General features: G+C 44.2%; 1 protein-coding gene across 1 annotated transcript in view; it reads right to left on the minus strand.

The window, feature by feature from the left end:
- The window catches only part of IGF2R (insulin like growth factor 2 receptor), an 80,964-nt gene that overhangs the window by 50,965 nt on the left and 12,142 nt on the right, over positions 1-17,857 (minus strand). The window contains exons 3-15 of the mRNA XM_064158187.1: positions 16,480-16,604; positions 14,930-15,028; positions 14,064-14,193; positions 12,887-13,007; positions 11,388-11,502; positions 9,733-9,895; positions 9,423-9,603; positions 7,630-7,733; positions 5,325-5,489; positions 4,881-5,021; positions 3,311-3,457; positions 2,318-2,449; positions 1,226-1,376 (exon numbers count right to left, since the gene is read on the minus strand). Coding sequence (XP_064014257.1) covers positions 1,226-1,376; positions 2,318-2,449; positions 3,311-3,457; positions 4,881-5,021; positions 5,325-5,489; positions 7,630-7,733; positions 9,423-9,603; positions 9,733-9,895; positions 11,388-11,502; positions 12,887-13,007; positions 14,064-14,193; positions 14,930-15,028; positions 16,480-16,604 — 1,774 coding nt within the window. The remainder of the gene's footprint in view (positions 1-1,225; positions 1,377-2,317; positions 2,450-3,310; positions 3,458-4,880; positions 5,022-5,324; positions 5,490-7,629; positions 7,734-9,422; positions 9,604-9,732; positions 9,896-11,387; positions 11,503-12,886; positions 13,008-14,063; positions 14,194-14,929; positions 15,029-16,479; positions 16,605-17,857) is intronic.

The raw sequence follows: 17,857 nt of genomic DNA on the forward strand, positions 1-17,857 counted from the left end.
CTGAGAACTCTGGGAAGAAGAAAGACTTTTTCTCCATTTTGTCTTTTCTCTTCTGCCTTTGCCTTCAGACCTGGTCACATCTCATTAACCTTGCTCCTACTAACCTTGCTCCCTAACCTCTTGGCCGCACCTCTCTTCTTCCTGAGAACTGGGGTAAGGTTGAGAGGGCAAGGGGAGGTGTTGGGGTGGTTTGAGAGCCCCTCCTGGGGACTCAGGTTTCTGGGAGGGGAGTTGTGCTTTTGTATTGTTTATCCTTTGTGTATTTCTGTATATAATTGTATATAACTGTATATATTGTAAATAGCTGCTTGTAAATTCTGCTAGCTGTAAATAAATTGCTTCATCTATATTCCCAGGGTCTGAGTTAGCTGGGGCAAATACAAAGTGTGGGGGGGCGGGTAAGAGCCCAAACCATCACACCAACTGAACGTTAGCTCAATATGGTCACCATAGTTAATCTGCAGCCTACAGTCCCTATGAGAAATGTAAGGAAGAGCAACAGACTCACTCAATCTCAAAAGCTATCTGTAAACAAGATGCCACGTTGTATAGGGTTAACACTCCGGGGGGAGTAACCCTGAACCTGACCCTAGGGGTCTTGACCCCTCCCCAGGGGGTCACACCACGAAGTGATGGTTAGCCCACTCCCCCCCACTTCCTGTCCTATAAGGGAGGGGGGCTTCCTGTCCCACTCTCTCTCCACACCTCTGCCTTCATACCAGCTTACCACGTGGCAGCCACAAGGCAGACAAAACCACCATCACACAACTCGGGTTGTATTTTATACCTTTTGTATTTTGCTATTTTCCCTTCCCTATCCTTTGTAAACTTCCCTATGTCCAATACCTTTCTGAGTTATTGTTAAACTTTTCCTTTTAACTTCCAAATCAAGTGACATTGATTTATTCGGGTGTGTTTGCCTCTCTCTCTCCCTATATCTAATCCCTTCCTTTGGGAAAGAAGGGGAAGAGGGGAGGGCACTCTACAAATTGTTATTGGGTCTACCAAATTTATTAAGTCTCTGGGAAATTGAATTAGAACCCAAGACACACCTGCATGGACTCTGAAACACCTAGCAGCACAATCACCACACTACCAGTACATGGAAATTACCTGTCTCTACTGCAGGCAGCAGAGCATTTCACACAACTGTTCACTCTTGCCCACAGACAACACATCATGTAACAAGAGATCTATTACAGACAACAGAACTGTAATTACTCACCTTTGTGTTGTTACTTGGCAGGCTGCTGATTGTGTGCCACAAAACTCACTGGGCACACTGCCACAGACATTTATGTAAAACAAGTAGTTGGTAGTATTAACTACGTAGTAGCCATTGTCCTTGGCAAGAGGTGATAAATCAAAAGAGAAGCCTAGTCAGGAAGGAATGTATTTCATTAGTTCAATTATTTTCTCTCACTGGTTTTGATTCTACCAGTCACACAGCTAATTTACTTCCCCCACCAACAAATAAGTCTCCTTCCACTAAATTATTGTTCCAGAAATATGGATAAGCTAAAGTCATGTTTTCTTATACAGAGAGATCCACTACATTCCACCTACTTTCTTCCACACACACTAGGGGAATATTAACTTCATGCTGTTCCCATCTTCCACACAGAGGTGTTTAAAACTGCTAGGGGTGCTTAGCAGGAGCAGGGAGGTTATTTTCACCCTGTACTCTGCACTGGTTAGACCACACCTTGAGTGCTGTGTTCAGTTCTGGGCCCCCCAGTTTAGGAGGGACATTGAGATGCTTGAGCGTGTCCAGAGAAGGGCGACGAGGCTGGGGAGAGGCCTTGAGCACAGCCCTACGAGGAGAGGCTGAGGGAGCTGGGATTGGTTAGCCTGGAGAAGAGGAGGCTCAGGGGTGACCTTATTGCTGTCTACAACTACCTGAGGGGAGGTTGTGGCCAGGAGGAGGTTGCTCTCTTCTCTCAGGTGGCCAGCACCAGAACAAGAGGACACAGCCTCAGGCTGCGCCAGGGGAAATTTAGGCTGGAGGTGAGGAGAAAGTTCTTCCCTGAGAGAGTCATTGGACACTGGAATGGGCTGCCCGGGGAGGTGGTGGAGTCGCCGTCCCTGGAGCTGTTCAAGGCAGGATTGGATGTGGCACTTGGTGCCATGGTCTGGCCTTGAGCTCTGTGGTAAAGGGTTGGACTTGATGATCTGTGAGGTCTCTTCCAACCTTGGTGATACTGTGATACTGTGACTTGGGCTGAATTCACTTTGTTCTTTGGGCATCAAAAGGACTCAGTGTTGTGATAAGTTCTATCCTCCATGGCCTTTCAATTTGCCTAACAGAAATACGTACCTGCCTGAAGATCTGAGACTTGGCAGTTATCTCCTTCAGTTTTAGACAGGACACATGCAGCAGCAGTATACCAGTCAAATGCAAACAAACATACACCCTCAGACATCAAGATTGGGGCACTTTCTAGATCACCTGGTATCACAAGAGCAACGTGTTACAAAATCAGGCTGCCAAAAGCAACTAGGATTTTAAACCTAAGAAGACTAACTCTTCCCCAACAGCAGAACAAGGTCAAAAGCACATTGTCTCTGAAACTGTGGACTGAATAGAACTGAGAATTCCCTGCATCCCCCTCCCCAGAAGAAAAGGTTAGCCCAGTACTGAGGCTAGTCTGTTCCTGAGTACTACCACAGTCGTTGAAAAAATGTTTGTTTTCATACACAAGCCTGGTGCTTTGCTAACAGGCAACAGCTTTATTAGGAAGCAGTGTGCCACCCAATCCTAACAGCCACCACAGATGAAGTGTTCAGCTTCTTCATGCTCAAGTAGAGGATGACAGGTTTGGTGTTTCCCTGGGAAACTGTTAAGTCAGTGGGCTGTTATACAGAGAAGAACAACTTCTGCAAGCTTTCTGGTTTTTGTGAGCTGCAAGCAGTGCAGACACAAAACACACTTCTTGGAAAAGAAGGTTTAGGTATTTGATCTCGGTTCCATCACCAGTGTTTCCCAACAAGACTATCTGAGGAAAAAAGAGTTCTTTGTATCCCTTCCAGGTATTTGTGAAGCTGTTAAGTACTTAAATATATTCTCATCACATTTGAGAGGATCTTAGTTCAAGAAACTTACTCAAGGTCCTTAAAGAGTACTTATGTGAACACAACTTAACACCTGCAATGACATTATCTTCCTAGTAAACAAATTACAATGCTTCAGCTTCTTCACAGAAGAAATTAAAGACAAAGGCACACCCTAGTATTTAGCACTCATGTCTGGGCATATTAAATGACCTCCAAATTTTAACAGCATCAGAAAAGAGCATGTAGGTATTCTTACCTGGTGTGCACACTAGATTGATGACAGTTTTGATTTTTTTGCCACCACCACAGCTGTCTCCATTTGAATAGATAAGTTGAATATTTTCTCCAACCTTTTTAGGAGAAGATACAAACGTTCCAAGATTTGTAGTCTTGTTTTGTTTATCTGTAAAGACAGTAAATAAATCGCTTTTGGTTCTCTATAAAGAAGTTTATGGCAAGAATGTATATCATTAGTTTGTTTTTACCTCACCACAACCATACTATGAAACTGTGAGAGTCTAAATCCCCTCTCTCTTGTTCATAGAATCAACCAGGTTGGAAGAGACCTCCAAGATCATCCAGGCCAACCTAGCACCCAGCCCTAGCCACTCAACTAGACCATGGCACTAAGTGCCTCAGCCAGGCTTTGCTTCAACACCTCCAGGACACTGACTGCACCACCTCCCTGGGCAGCCCATTCCAATGCCAATCACTCTCTCTGCCAACAACTTCCTCCTAATATCCAGCCTAGACCTCCCCTGCCACAACTTGAGACTGTGTCCCCCTGTTCTACTGCTGGTTGCCTGGGAGAAGAGGTCAGGTGGGGACCTGACTACAATGTCCCTTCAGGTAGTTGTAGACAGCAATGAGGTCACCCTTGAGCCTCCTTTTCTCTAGGCTAAACAACCTCAGCTCCCTCAGCCTCTCCTCATAAGGTTTGTGTTCCAGGCCTTTCACCAGCTTTGTCACCCTTCTCTGGACACCTTCCAGCACGTCCATCAACACAGATGAATATGCCTGTGTTAACCTCCCAGGCTCCAGGGTGCTTGGCCAAAAGCTCAGGGATGCAAATCAACAGACAAAGCCTTGAAGGAAATTCCTGCACCTCATCCTGGCTTGAATGCCCAGGACATGTACATCTTGTGTCAGCTATCTAGAAGACAAAAGGCTTATGTGTATGTGGGGTATGGACAGGTGAGCAGCACAGGGAGGAGGCAGAGGCCCTCCCGGGTGCTGCTGCCAGACCCCTGCGAATGCAGGAATACACAGGAAGGTTTCCTGGGCTGCACCTGGACACCCAGCTATAAAACTGTATAAAAAGACATCAGCAATGCCTGCCTCCAGAGTTGCACCACCACAAGAACTCCTGACAAACTCCACAGAAGATCATCCCTGGGGCACGCACCCATCTCTCTCTCTTCCCCCCGATCTGCAGCTGATGGGAATACAATCCCTGCTCTTTTCCTTTCCTCCTGCTTCTCTTTTTCTCCATTGTTCTCTTAATCTCTCACTCCCCCTTTCTCTCTGCCCCTCTGCTTAGTCCAACTGTATACTTTAATAGTGTTGTGGCGATCTATGGTCTCACACCTTAATTTCACAACACAGAAACCTCTAAGAGCAGATCTTGCTCCTCTGGACAGAGCACTGTTAATCTCTGTTCTCTGGACCTTGAGTTCTTTAGCCACAAAAGGCTACTTGCATCATTTCTTCCAGCATCTTCAGAAGAACAAAAAAAAAAATATGTACTCCTAACTTCTGTTACCTCAAGTAACTGACAAAAACAAACCTAGACCAAAACACAAAGCTAAAACCACAGAAAGACTCACCCACAGAGCAGATGGCAGCAGTATCTGAGCAGTTGGACGCTCGTCCTCTCTTCAGTACTTTATGGCAGACATTGATGTAATAATGTTTCCTCTCTAGTTCTGAGAAACTGCTGTCAACAGCTTCCCAGTTCTGGGCTAACTCTGAAATACAGAGGGTGGTTAAAAGCAGAGCAGCAGCTTAACTGGTTTAGCTTCTCCATATCAGAATGCCCTTGTCTCAAGAAACCTCACATGTTTAAAACCACTTAAGATGACAGCAACCAAAGCAGTCATGGATACAGCTACTGTCACAAGGCACTCCTTTTGGAATGAGGGAACTGAACATCAGTACCCCAGGAATTGAAGAACAGCAAAAGCTGATTCATGCTCAGCTAAAGAATTGCACTAGAAATGGTAAGTAAAATCAGGACCAAAGTAACTGAAAGCCAACTTCCATTGTCATACCTGAGTCACGGATCAAAGGTGACAAGTCATAGTGTTTTCTCTTATCAGTAACTCGGCAAAGGAGATCTTCTTTCTCTTTAACACATGCATATTTTGTATCCCAAGTGAAAAAATAGGTGCAGTCCACTTCACCAGTAAACACTGGAGAGCCTCTACCTTCGTTACCTTAACATTAAAGATAAACAGAAGTTAAAACAGAGGATGGGGACAAGATAAGACTTGAAATCTTTTTTTGCTGCACAGGACTTACATTTGTGGTCTGGGGTTTGGATTTTTTGTTTGATTGTTTGTTTTGGGTTTTATTATTGTTGACTAAGAAACAAGGCTCTTTTATACAGAATATTCTTGATCATCAGTGCAAATTTATTTAACATATTTAATTTATTTAAATAAATAAATGGAATATATTTAATTAGCTATATTTACTATTTTAATTAAATAAATGTATTTAATACAGTTAATTAAATAAATTTAATATATTTAATTTATTTAATAAAACAGTGCTACCACATGACTTACAACAACCTGCCAGGCACTAAAATTTGTGCTTACTCTAACAGTATTTATTCCTTGTACTAGCTGGGTCTCAAAATATGGTGTCCTGGAAGGCAAATAGGTCTATTAGATTTCTTGGCTTGCCTCACCCTTCTGCTGATGGAAGAAGCAAGGGCAGGTGGAAAACCAAGGCATGGGCCATTATGTCCCCTCCCAAAGTGATAAACAGCTACCCACAGGTGTTTAGGTACTTGTTGGTGTCTTGCCCAAATAAGGGTGAGCAAGCCCTGGGCTCACCCAATATGGTCAGTTTGGCAAATGCCATCTGATTGGTGAAGCTCTGTGGCCAAAGAGCCTTTGCACTTGGGCAAGGAATATAAACTGAGCTAAGTTGCAGGCAGAAGCAGTTGGGCTGCCACTGCCGCACTGCTTTTGGACAATGTATCACAGTATCACCAAGGTTGGAAGAGAACTCATGGATCATCAAGTCCAACCCTTTACCACAGAGCTCAAGGCCAGACCATGGCACCAAGTGCCATGTCCAATCCTGCCTTGAACAGCTCCAGGGACGGCGACTCCACCACCTCCCCGGGCAGCCCATTCCAGTGTCCAATGACTCTCTCAGGGAAGAACTTTCTCCTCACCTCCAGCCTAAATTTCCCCTGGCACAGCCTGAGGCTGTGTCCTCTTGTTCTGGTGCTGGCCACCTGAGAGAAGAGAGCAACCTCCTCCTGGCCACAACCTCCCCTCAGGTAGTTGTAGACAGCAATAAGGTCTGCCCTGAGCCTCCTCTTCTCCAGGCTAACCAATCCCAGCTCCCTCAGCCTCTCCTCGTAGGGCTGTGCTCAAGGCCTCTCCCCAGCCTCGTCGCCCTTCTCTGGACATGCTCAAGCATCTCAATGTCCCTCCTAAACTGGGGGGCCCAGAACTGAACACAGCACTCAAGGTGTGGTCTAACCAGTGCAGAGTACAGGGGCAGAATGACCTCCCTGCTCCTGCTGGCCACACCATTCCTGATGCAGGCCAGGATGCCACTGGCTTTCTTGGCCACCTGGGCACACTGCTGGCTCATGTTCAGGTGAGTATCGATCAGCAACCCCAGATACCTCTCTGTTTGGCTGCTCTCCAGCCACTCCCACCCCAGCCTGTATCTCTGTGTGTTCTGCTCTGCCTCATGTTTCAAACCAGCATAGCCCTGATGTTTTGGCCTCGGATTAACTGGAAAGTGAAGTGCCTCAGGTTTCCCAAGAGAAGGCATTTAAGCACCTCACGACATGGCAAGAAGTGCCACTGCCATGGTGCTCTCTGCACACCTGTAAGAGATTCTGCCTGCACCTCTGCCAAGGGGAACCAGGACCAAGTCAGATCCTCTGCCTCTTTCCCAGCACCCTGGGAAGATCTGGAAGCCTCTGAATGGCTGAGCACTTCCAACACTGCCACAAAGGAGCCAGGGACTATCCTGAAATTCCTACTCCACCGCAGTGAGCAGCACAGACTTGCCCTAGGGCTCCAGGCTGCCTATTTGAGGCAAAGCTGTTTTGTGGCTAAACTTTTCCAAATTTTCTGATTCCCCTAAATGAATGAATTGCCCATAAGCATCCTTGGGAAGATTTTCCCAACTGAATTAGAAACCAAATGTGACTCATTTGTATACAGTTGTGGGCAGGGCTTTCCAGGAATAAACCTAACTACATATTTTATAACTCCTGCCTTGTTAATTGCCACACCCTAATCAACATGCATTCCTTTGAACACAGTCTACTTGCATGCCCAAATCCTGAGCAGAGTTGTCACAGCTTGTAAAACTCACCTGCTGTTTCATTGCACTCAAAGTTTATGACAGTCATTCTCTGAAAGCCAGAACTACATGCATCTCCATTTGGATAAATTAAAGTGAGGTCCCCATCAGAGTACCTGAGTAAAAAGTCAAGTTTTAGATAGAAGCATGGGATCAGACACAATATTTAGCAGATAACAGAAGTTATGCTCTTATTTGTCTCAATTTGAAAGCAAATGCTTGTTCAACATTAATACTGACATTAGGGCAACCAATGCTTGCATCCACTGATTCCTCTGGTTGCTTTTCATGAATTTGTATAGACTTTTGTGATGGTTTAGGTGTTACCTGCCCCCCCTACACTGAAGAAAAAAAAAAAATCACCCAGACTAGACTCAGCCAAGCTGGACATTAAAGAATGAAGCTTTATATTTACAGCTTAGCACAATATACAAGCAGATAGTTAAAATATATGTACAGAAATAGACAAGTTAAAAAGTAATACACAGACACAGCAGCCCTCCCAGAAACCAGAGTCCCCAGGAGGGGCTCCCAACCACCCTTCCACCTTTTTCCCCATCCCTCTACCTTACCCCAGACTTTGCCTTAAGTTCAAGGTAAGTTTAGAGAGTCAGCCAGGAGGGTTAGGAGCAGAAGGATTAGTTACAGGGATGGCAGGTTAGAGAGAGAGGTGCAGCACAAAGCCAGACAGGAAACTGTGTTATCTATGTTTGTGTTCTTGTTTTTATCCATCTCAGCAAGCCTATGAGTGCAGCAGACATCACCACTGCTTCCTTCTCACAACCTATAATTTAATTCATCTCACTAAAATATCCCAGCTAGGCTCAAATTAGCAGAAGTTTAAAGAATGCTCTAAAGCAATTCTAGCTGTGGAGGAGTAACTGCTCCCACTAGTTTATGGCACGGCTATTTTCACAGGTGGAGTAAGTTGTATTTCTTGGAAGACCACTCAGATAAGTCTGTCAGATGCTCAGAGACAGAATGGCAGCTCCTATCCAGATAAATCATTTCTGCTTTGCACTCTTATGCAAACTCTTATCCTCACATGCCACCTGCAAATCCTGAGTATCTTACAAAAAACCCAAACATCAAAAAATCCTGGACTAGAGTAGTCTTGGAGATGACTAATTCATGCTCTTGCAAGGGAAGCAGAGATTACCTTTTGCTGCAGGCAGCTCCTGAAATATCCAAGTGCCACTCTATGTGCAAAACTCAAGGAGGGAAGACTTAGCACAAGACAATTCTGACATCAAAATCTCCTTCCTATCTAGGCAATTGCCTCAACCAACACCATCTGCTCTTATGTTGGTTAATGATATCCTAGTTCACTGCTAAAGTTTTCCTATAGAAACTGAGCAAAATTACTTGCATTTTAATATCAAATATTGATTATATGACACATGGGCACCAAAGTCTGAAAGATAAATCATAGAATCAGCCAGGTTGGAAGAGACCTCCAAGATCATCCAGGCCAACCTAGCACCCAGCCTAGCAACCTAACCAATCAACCAGACCATGGCACTAAGTGCCTCAGCCAGGCTTTGCTTCAACACCTCCAGGGACAGCAACTCCACCACCTCCCTGGGCAGCCCATTCCAACGCCAATCACTCTCTCTGCCAACAACTTCCTCCTAACATCAAGCCTAGACCTCCTCCAGCACAACCTGAGACTGTGTCCCCTTGTTCTATCACTGGTTGCCTAGGAAAAGAGACCAATCCCTATCAGGCTACAACCTCCCTGCAAGTAGTGGTAGACAGCAATGAGATCAGACCAGTTACAACAGGGATAAAGAACTTCTACATACCTTAGGGTTTGATTCTGAAATCTTCCTGCCACTTTTTGCTGGTTGGTTGAAGATTTCACTTGGCATGATGAAGTGTATCCAGTGCTGTCCTTACAGTTACCTGCAGTGGTTTTCCCACATACATTCAAATAATAGTAATATTCCTCATTCTGATCTTTGGCAAAATAGGGTGTGACATAATCTGAATGAATAACAAAAGGAGAAGTGTTCTAACACAGCACAACAGATGTAAAAAAAAGATATATCCACAGAGCCTACTCATGAAATAAGGAACTGGAAAACTGACTAGTAACATCACAAGAGATCTTACCTGGAAGTTGAGTAAGTGGCCTTAAATCAATGGAAATATCATGTTGCTCATTAGTCAGAAGGCAGCTCTTACTCTCCAGGTAATCCCTGTGACAGGCATACTCAGTAACCCACTCAACTTCATACCGGCAATTTGTTTTCGCTGTGAGTTTGGGACCTGCACTCTAACACAGAAGTTAACAGAATTAAAATTGCTAGCAGAGCCTTACTTGAAATACAGTCTTTAAAGGCAACAATATTTCAAGCAAAGCCTGGATGAGGCACTTAGTGCCATGGTTTAGTTGATTAGCTAGGGCTGGGTGCTAGGTTGGACTGGATGAGCTTGGAGGTCTCTCCCAACGTGGTTGATTCTATGATGCTAATATCAAATTCCTCTAGGGTCAGTAATGACTAACTTCACCTCTACATTGCTCAAGAGGTGCAAACACTGTCTCTGGCTTCTCAGATGTTGAAAAAGAAATAAAACAGCTCTTACTAATGATGTGGTAAACTACTAGAAGTCTGAACAGCAGTAAGGACAGCAGAAGTGAGAGTGGCGAGAGCCTGGAATGGGTTGCCCAGGCCCCATCCTTGGAAGTGTTTAAGGCCAGGCTGGATGAGGCTTTGGCCAGCCTGCTCTAGGGTAGGGTGTCCATGCCAATGGCAGGAGGGTTGGAACTAGATGATCCTTGTGGATTGTAAGTAACAGTACTTTAAAAAAGCTCTGTTCCATAACATGTTGGCAAAATCAGACTGAGCCTGAATTGCTAAGCACAGCTTGTGCTGCGTTTGCCTCAGGAGGTGCTGGCAGAGGGGAGCAGAGATCAAGCGTGCTCTGAGGGCAAAGCAGCCTCTAGACACTTGTGTTCTAGTAACTTGGATTCCCTTAGTCCCAATCAACACTGAAATACGTTTGAGAATTCTTTAGCCAACACTTCCATCAGATGGATTTTCTATATTGGTTTTGCACCTCTGGGGGAGGTAGTCTTTGTTTCCTTTACTTTGAAGTGAAGCATTTAGAAATCCACTTTGTTTCATAAATCTCTATTTCTGTCCTCCACTAAAACAACAGGCAGATACACAGATACATACCTGATAAATTAAAGGCAGAAGTAACATTAGTAATACTGCTCATATCACAAGTTTGCACAGCTGCAGTGACATACTACAAAGTGACAGCAGAGAAAGGCCTATGGTTTGTTTCTGCAGCAATGAGGGTCAAGTATGGTACCTGTCTAGGTCAGAAGAATCATAGAATCAACAAGGTTGGAAGAGACCTCCAACATCACTCAGTCCAACCTATTACTCATCCCTCTCCAATCAACTAGACCATGGCACTAAGTGCCTCAGCCAGGCTTTGCTTCAACACCTCCAGGGACAGCAACTCCACCACCTCCCTGGGCAGCCCATTCCAATGCCAATCGCTCTCTCTGCCAACAACTTTCTCCTGACATCCAGCATATACCTGCCCTGGCACAACTGGAGACTCTGTCCCCTCATTCTGCTGCTGGTTGCCTGGGACAGACAGCAAAGCTCTGCGACAAGTTCTAGAAGACTTCTTGAAGAGTATATTTAGGATCCTGCACTCTCCCAGGCTGCAAACCAGTAAAAGTTTGTTCTCTTCAGCCCTGAATAGAAGCAAATGCTAATGCACCCAAACTGAAGGAACAGAGTTACCTCCTCTCCCCTTTTTGATGGGCAAACAAAAGTGATTGTCACTGCAGGGTTATGGCCCAGGCAAAAGTCTGGCCTTTCTTCATCACTGTATGTTTTCTCATAACGCAATACCAGCCTGGAAACACAAAACACAAATTAAGACACTGTGCACTGTAAAGAAGGATATCTTTGAAAGAACATGCACTCTTAGCAGAATATCCTAGAGTAGCCTTGCTCCTGAAAGTAACTTTAATGAAGGGCTAAGAACCTCACTTGTAAACTAAAAGAAACCTTTCAGCCTTGTAACTGATAGGCCAGAATCTTTGGCCTCCCTCTTATTGACCTATTTTGTTCTGCTTCTTCTCTTCATCTTGCATCTGAAAAGAACACTGCAGCAATCAGTAGGGTACTGCTGACTACAGACAAGGTAAGCAGGCTCAGATGCCCTGAAGCTCAGAAAGATCAGCATGCCAAGCAAGTATTCTGAGGCACACTGTTGTTTGGACATTTGTTTTGGTGAGTTGCCATCATCATTTTAGGCCTGACTGCAGCCAAGTCCCACAGGCACACAACTGCCCCACTCTCCCCCTTTGCCTGGTAGGATGGGAAAGAGAAATAAGAGGCAAAATGTAAAACCCCTCAGGTTGAGGAGAGCTTAATGGAACAATGCAAAGAATGAAGAAAATAACAAGAGTAACAATTACATAAATTAAGTCATACATAGAGAGAGCAATATAAAACACCAATGGCTCACCCCACGCTGCTGACATCAGCCACCTGCACCAGCACTGCCAGAGTATGTCATGCATGATATCATATGGTATTGAACACCCCCCCATTAGCTGGTTCAGCTGACTATCTCAACCCTGTCCTAGTTGAACCCAAGGACAGCTGGTTTGTTCTGTTTAGTTTTCTTTCAAGCTACATTTCCAGCACAAAAATCAGCAAGCAGAAAAGCTGCAGCATCAAGGAAACACTTTCTCCTAGTTCCAGCTCTGTTACCACCAGGAACAATAAATCCTGCACTGTTTATCTATTGCTTCAGTTAAGAACTCATCAATGGCAAAATACAGAAGGGTAACATCTGGCCTATTCTCAACATTTGAAGTATTCTTAGGCAGTGGAGTGAGCCAAATACAGTGCATAAACCCACAGAGAAGCAAGTGCATTTATGGGCCCTCAGATAATAGACAGATAGGGTCAAACCTCACTTTCCTGCTTGTGGGCAGAAAGCAGCAAGCATCCTTTGTTTGTGAGAGTTTTGCAGTTCTATTAAAACCTGTCTCTCACAATGAAGAGCAGCATTTGATCTGTTATGTCAGTGCAACAAGAGATCTGAAAGAATCTGCCTTGGCAGTATCTGAAGAAATCTTTTTCTGACAGTGATTCAAAACTGAAATGTTAATTGAAATGGTATTGATGTTAAGATTTGGAAGACTCATCTGTTACCAAGCCTGCTTTTTTTCCAGCCCAAATGACTGAAGTGTCCACATAAGTATCAGCACAAAAAAATTACATACCTCTCCTTGTCATGAAGTTTAAGCTGCTCATTTGGATGGCCAACATCATATGCCTGACCTTTGTGCAACAAGCAAGCAGCACTCCCAGCAGGGCAGCCTCTGGTCTCACCACCTGAACTTCCTGTATAGAATACAGAAAACAGAATAGAGGACTCAGTTTCTAAGCCCTGGTCTACCTGAAGCATCTTTCTATTTTATCTGTGAGTTCCCTCAGTTTCATTTCTTTACCCTGTTCTAAAAACATCATTAAAACTGTAAAACCAACAAGACAAACCTGAAGAGCTGGGGACAGATTCATGCTGCCCTGTTTAAGAACTGCAAATTCATCCTTCCTGATAGAGCAGCTACAACTATCTACCAATTACTAGTGCAGCTGCTGGATGTGTAGGCTTTTGAGAATCTCCAGAAACATGCCAAGTATATTCCATTTCTCCCCCCACCAAGACCAAAATGATACCAACTAATGGGTATGTTTTTCCCACCCTTCTCTGTCTCTTATAAAGCATCTTATTCAAAGCTGTCAGGGAAAAAAAGTTTCAGACTGCTGGAATTTTTAAAAGAATAGGCTCACCACTAGAATTTGAAGTATTAAACCCTTAACAGAGGCACAAAATACCTATTTAGCTGTAGAGTGGAAAACATAGCGGGAGTATACAGCTAAACTAGGCTTTTCCACATGCTTCAAGTGAGTAGCTTGCTGGTTTAACTCCTTAAGTATACAGCTCCCAGCTGAGAGGAAAGTGCTAGCTATGCACCATTACTTACCTGAGCACCTTAGCACTTGTTTTAGTTGCATCTCAGGACATTCACTTGGAATCAAGCAACAACCTGAGCTAGTGCCCATAGGGCTCAGATTCAAACACATGAAGTGCTATGAAAGATCTTAGTCCTGTTTGGTGGCGAACAGAAGCAGCTCTAGACAAGCAGCACTCTTTCACTCAGTTCAGTTTAAGTCAATTTAACAGTATTTGAGCACCCAGAAGGGGTGTATCTCTGAACACTCTAATAGCTGGCTTCACAGAAAGCATCCTTCAAAGCAGCAATATAGTAATTGTACTATTGCCTCAAGCTAAAATATTGATCTTTGGTCATAGAATAGCCTCAGCTGAGGTACCAGAAAAAAACCACACTACTAGAAAGTTATACACTGACAGGTGACACAAGAAAGCATTCACACCTAAATCTCTGCAGATATTTATGAACAAGGAATCCTCATCAGAATCATCCACCAAGTAGTGTCCTGAAACTTTGATAAGAGGACTCAAGTCATGTTTCTTCAAGTCTTCATCAACAACATAGCAAGGGACCTAGAACAAAAACAACAAATTGCTTGTGATCCATGCTACACAAGCAGAGAGATGTTTTGAGTAGGCATATATAGAAGCCAAGCAAATATGTGGAAAAGGCTTTTACTTCTGGAAGTTCAGATACATAAAGCTGGACTATTAAACTTATAGATGCCTAAATGAGGCATTCAAAGTTAGACTGCTCTGCTCCAGCTTTTAGAAGAGTTTTACCATAAACAACCATCCAGATCACAAAGGAGGTTGAAGGGTAGTTTAAATTTCTTGGCTTCACCAACTTCCAACATACATTTTATATGACTGTGAAAAAGTTAGGATTATGGAAGTTGTTGCTATTCATTTACAATGTAGGCAGGTGGTTAGATCAGAATTGCCAGATGTGTGAAGAGTGACTTCTGCATGGGTAGGGTAGCACCAAGATTACCTCTTTCACAGGTTTAAACATTCACAATGTAGGCAGGTGGTTAGATCAGAATTGCCAGATGTGTGAAGAGTAATTTCTGCATGGGTAGGGTAGCACCAAGATTACCTCTTTCACAGGTTTAAACATTCACAATGTAGGCAGGTGGTTAGATCAGAATTGCCAGATGTGTGAAGAGTGACTTCTGCATGGGTAGGGTAGCACTAAGATTACCTCTTTCACAGGTTTAAGCATTCACAATGTAGGCAGGTGGTTAGATCAGAATTGCCAGATGTGTGAAGAGCGACTTCTGCATGGGTAGGGTAGCACAAAGATTACCTCTTTCATAGGTTTAAACAAATCCTTCTTGCAAGCCACAAAGGTCCTCCATTCAAAATAGTGCACACACTCTGTTGCCATTACAAATTCAGGGGTACCCTACATTTAAAGGAGAAAAGAATCCTCTGAAAAAACACAGTTCATTCAAGAGATAAAGGAAAGCAGAAGGTACTGTGCCCTTTTTCTGTGACATGCTCTTAACAGCACTTCTTAAAAGCAAGTTTATTTAACAGCTACGTTGGTAAACTCAGGACACAGAGGGCCAAATCCTCAGTCTGCATTTGTACCAATTCAAGTTTTCATGTGTCAATCTTAATAAGCAGTAATTACACCATATCTTTTAGAAGCACTCACTATGCTAATTGGTACTGGCACATTGCTAACTGACATGCTAATTGACAACAGTCACATCTAGCTAATGGAAAGGAGAACAACGATACAAATGTGTACAAAGAGGTGTATCTAAAATGCACAAATATATAAACTTATCACAGTCTGTACAAAAGACCAAACTGTGGTACCAGTTAAGTATATAGAAAGTGCTACTGAAAAAAGCCATGTGGAGGTGAACTCCATACACACATGCCCCTAAGACATTTTCACATTTTAAGTAGATTCTCAACAACAGCTACTCTCCCAGAAGCCCCAATGGATGCATACCCCCTGTCAGTCCAACTATCAGAGGCCAATGGGATGAGATTTAACAAGGCCAAGTGCAGGGTTCTACACTCTAGCAATAATGACCCCAAACGGTGCTACAGGCTGGGGACAGAGTGGCTGAGAGCAGCCAGGCAGAAAGGGAACTGGGGGTGCTGGGAGATAGCAGCTGAACAGGAGCCAGCAGTGTGCCCAGGTGGCCAAGAGAGCCAATGGCATCCTGGCCTGGATCAGGAACAGTGTGGCCAGTAGGACAAGGGAGGTCATTCTTCCCCTGTGCTCAGTACTGGTCAGGCCACACCTTGAGTGCTGTGTCCAGTTCTGGGCTCCTCAGTTCAGTTCAGGAGAGATGTTGAGGTACTGGAAGGTGTCCAGAGAAGGGTGACAAAGCTGGTGAGGGGCCTGGAGCACAGCCCTGTGAGGAGAGGCTGAGGGAGCTGGGGGTGTGCAGCCTGCAGAAGAGGAGGCTCAGGGCAGACCTCATTGCTGTCTACAACTACCTGAAGGGAGGCTGTAGCCAGGTGGGGGTTGGTCTCTTCTGCCAGGCAAGCAGCAACAGAACAAGGGGACAGTCTCAAGCTGTGCTGGGGGTAGGTCTAGGGTGGATGTTAGGAGGAAGTTGTTGGCAGAAAGAGTGATTGGCATCGGAATGGGCTGCCCAGGGAGGTGGTGGAGTCACCGTCCCTGAAAGTGTTGAAGCAAAGCCTGACTGAGGCACTTAGTGCCATGGTCTGGTTGATTGTCTAGGGCTGTGTGCTAGATTGGCCTGGATGATCTTGGAGGTCTCTTCCAACCTGGTTGATTCTATGAGAAGTGCAGCACATTTCTTTAAAAAGCAAGCCTGAAGCACATGCCAACTCTATAGAAGCTAAGAACACATGATTTATACTCACCAGCGTTTTCCCACACAGAAAGTTAATGTTGCTTTGAATTTGGTGCTTACTGCCTTGCTGCAAGCAGCTATTTGTAGTGTTGAGTTCCACAAGGCTTTCAGAAACTTTTTTCAAGCTTAAGTCACCTTAAGGTTTTTAGTGTTTGAGGGAAGAGAGAAAAAAATATAGTTAACACAGCACCTTCACAGGCTTCCATTTCAAGGACTGATCAGCATTCTACATATCAGTCTACTTCAAGACAGTTTTTGAACAGAGTACAACCAAAGACCTTCCTTGCAGTTCTTGTGATCTGTCTGACTAGATCCAAGCTAAGACAGTGTTTGACAGCTCGAATGACATATTTACTGCCTCAAAGTTTTTTAGCCAACACCATGTGCCACTATAAATTAGTCACTATCTTAGAAGAAAGGGCAAAAGGCCTCCATCAAACAACTGTTACAAACTAGTTTCAAGTACCACAATTCACTCCTTCCCATCAGCTTCTCAGCCTTTATGCCACTGAAATGAATAGCATCAGCACAACACAAGAGAGCCTGTCTCAGTCATAGATCCATTGCCTTGGAAGAGCTCTTCAAACATCTAGTCCAATTCTCCTGCAATAAGCAGGGGCTTCTTCAACTAGAGGAGGCTGCTCAAAGCCCTGTCCAACCTGACAGGATGACGCTTCCTGTCGCCTGTTTTTCTATCAATCTCTTCCAGCATTTCAACAGTCTCACTGCCAAAAATTTCTTTCATATGTCCAGCTATGTCTACCCTCTTTCAGCTTAATGCCATTGCTCCCTGTCCTACTGCAACAGGCCTTGCTAAAAAGTTTGTCCCCATCTTTCTTTTAAGCCTTCTGTAAGGATTGAAAAGCCACACTACGGTCTCCACAGAGCCTTTTCTCTTCCATGCTGAACAGTCTCCACTCTATCAGCCTGTAGTACAATGAAGCATGGTAGACATCACAAATAAGTCTTAAACAAGAGCAGAACTTGATCGATTTGACCACTGAAGCAAAGCAAATTTCCACATCAGTGTTTATTACACTGCCTTATTGTTGCATGGTCAAAAATGCATCTTGTCCAAATAGGACTTGTGGCTTAACTCCTGAAGAGTCAGCTTCAAACAGCCTTTGCAGGGCCAAGCTATGATTGTTGCCAAATTCCATTCCAGCCAGGCAATAAGACTCTCAAAGTTACATGCAGTAAAACATTTGATACTGCTTATGGTGACCACCCAGCTATGTTCTTTCTCTTTCCACAAGAGTGGCACAAAACGTACCCAAACCTTTAGGTTTCACACTTCATGATTTAGTTAATTGTAATCTAATGTGAAATTGTGTGATGGATTGTGTGTTACCTGCCACCCCACACTTAAAAGTCACACAGACTAGACT

This window comes from Pogoniulus pusillus, chromosome 18 (assembly GCF_015220805.1).
Source record: "Pogoniulus pusillus isolate bPogPus1 chromosome 18, bPogPus1.pri, whole genome shotgun sequence".
NCBI classification, from domain to species: Eukaryota; Metazoa; Chordata; class Aves; order Piciformes; family Lybiidae; genus Pogoniulus; species Pogoniulus pusillus.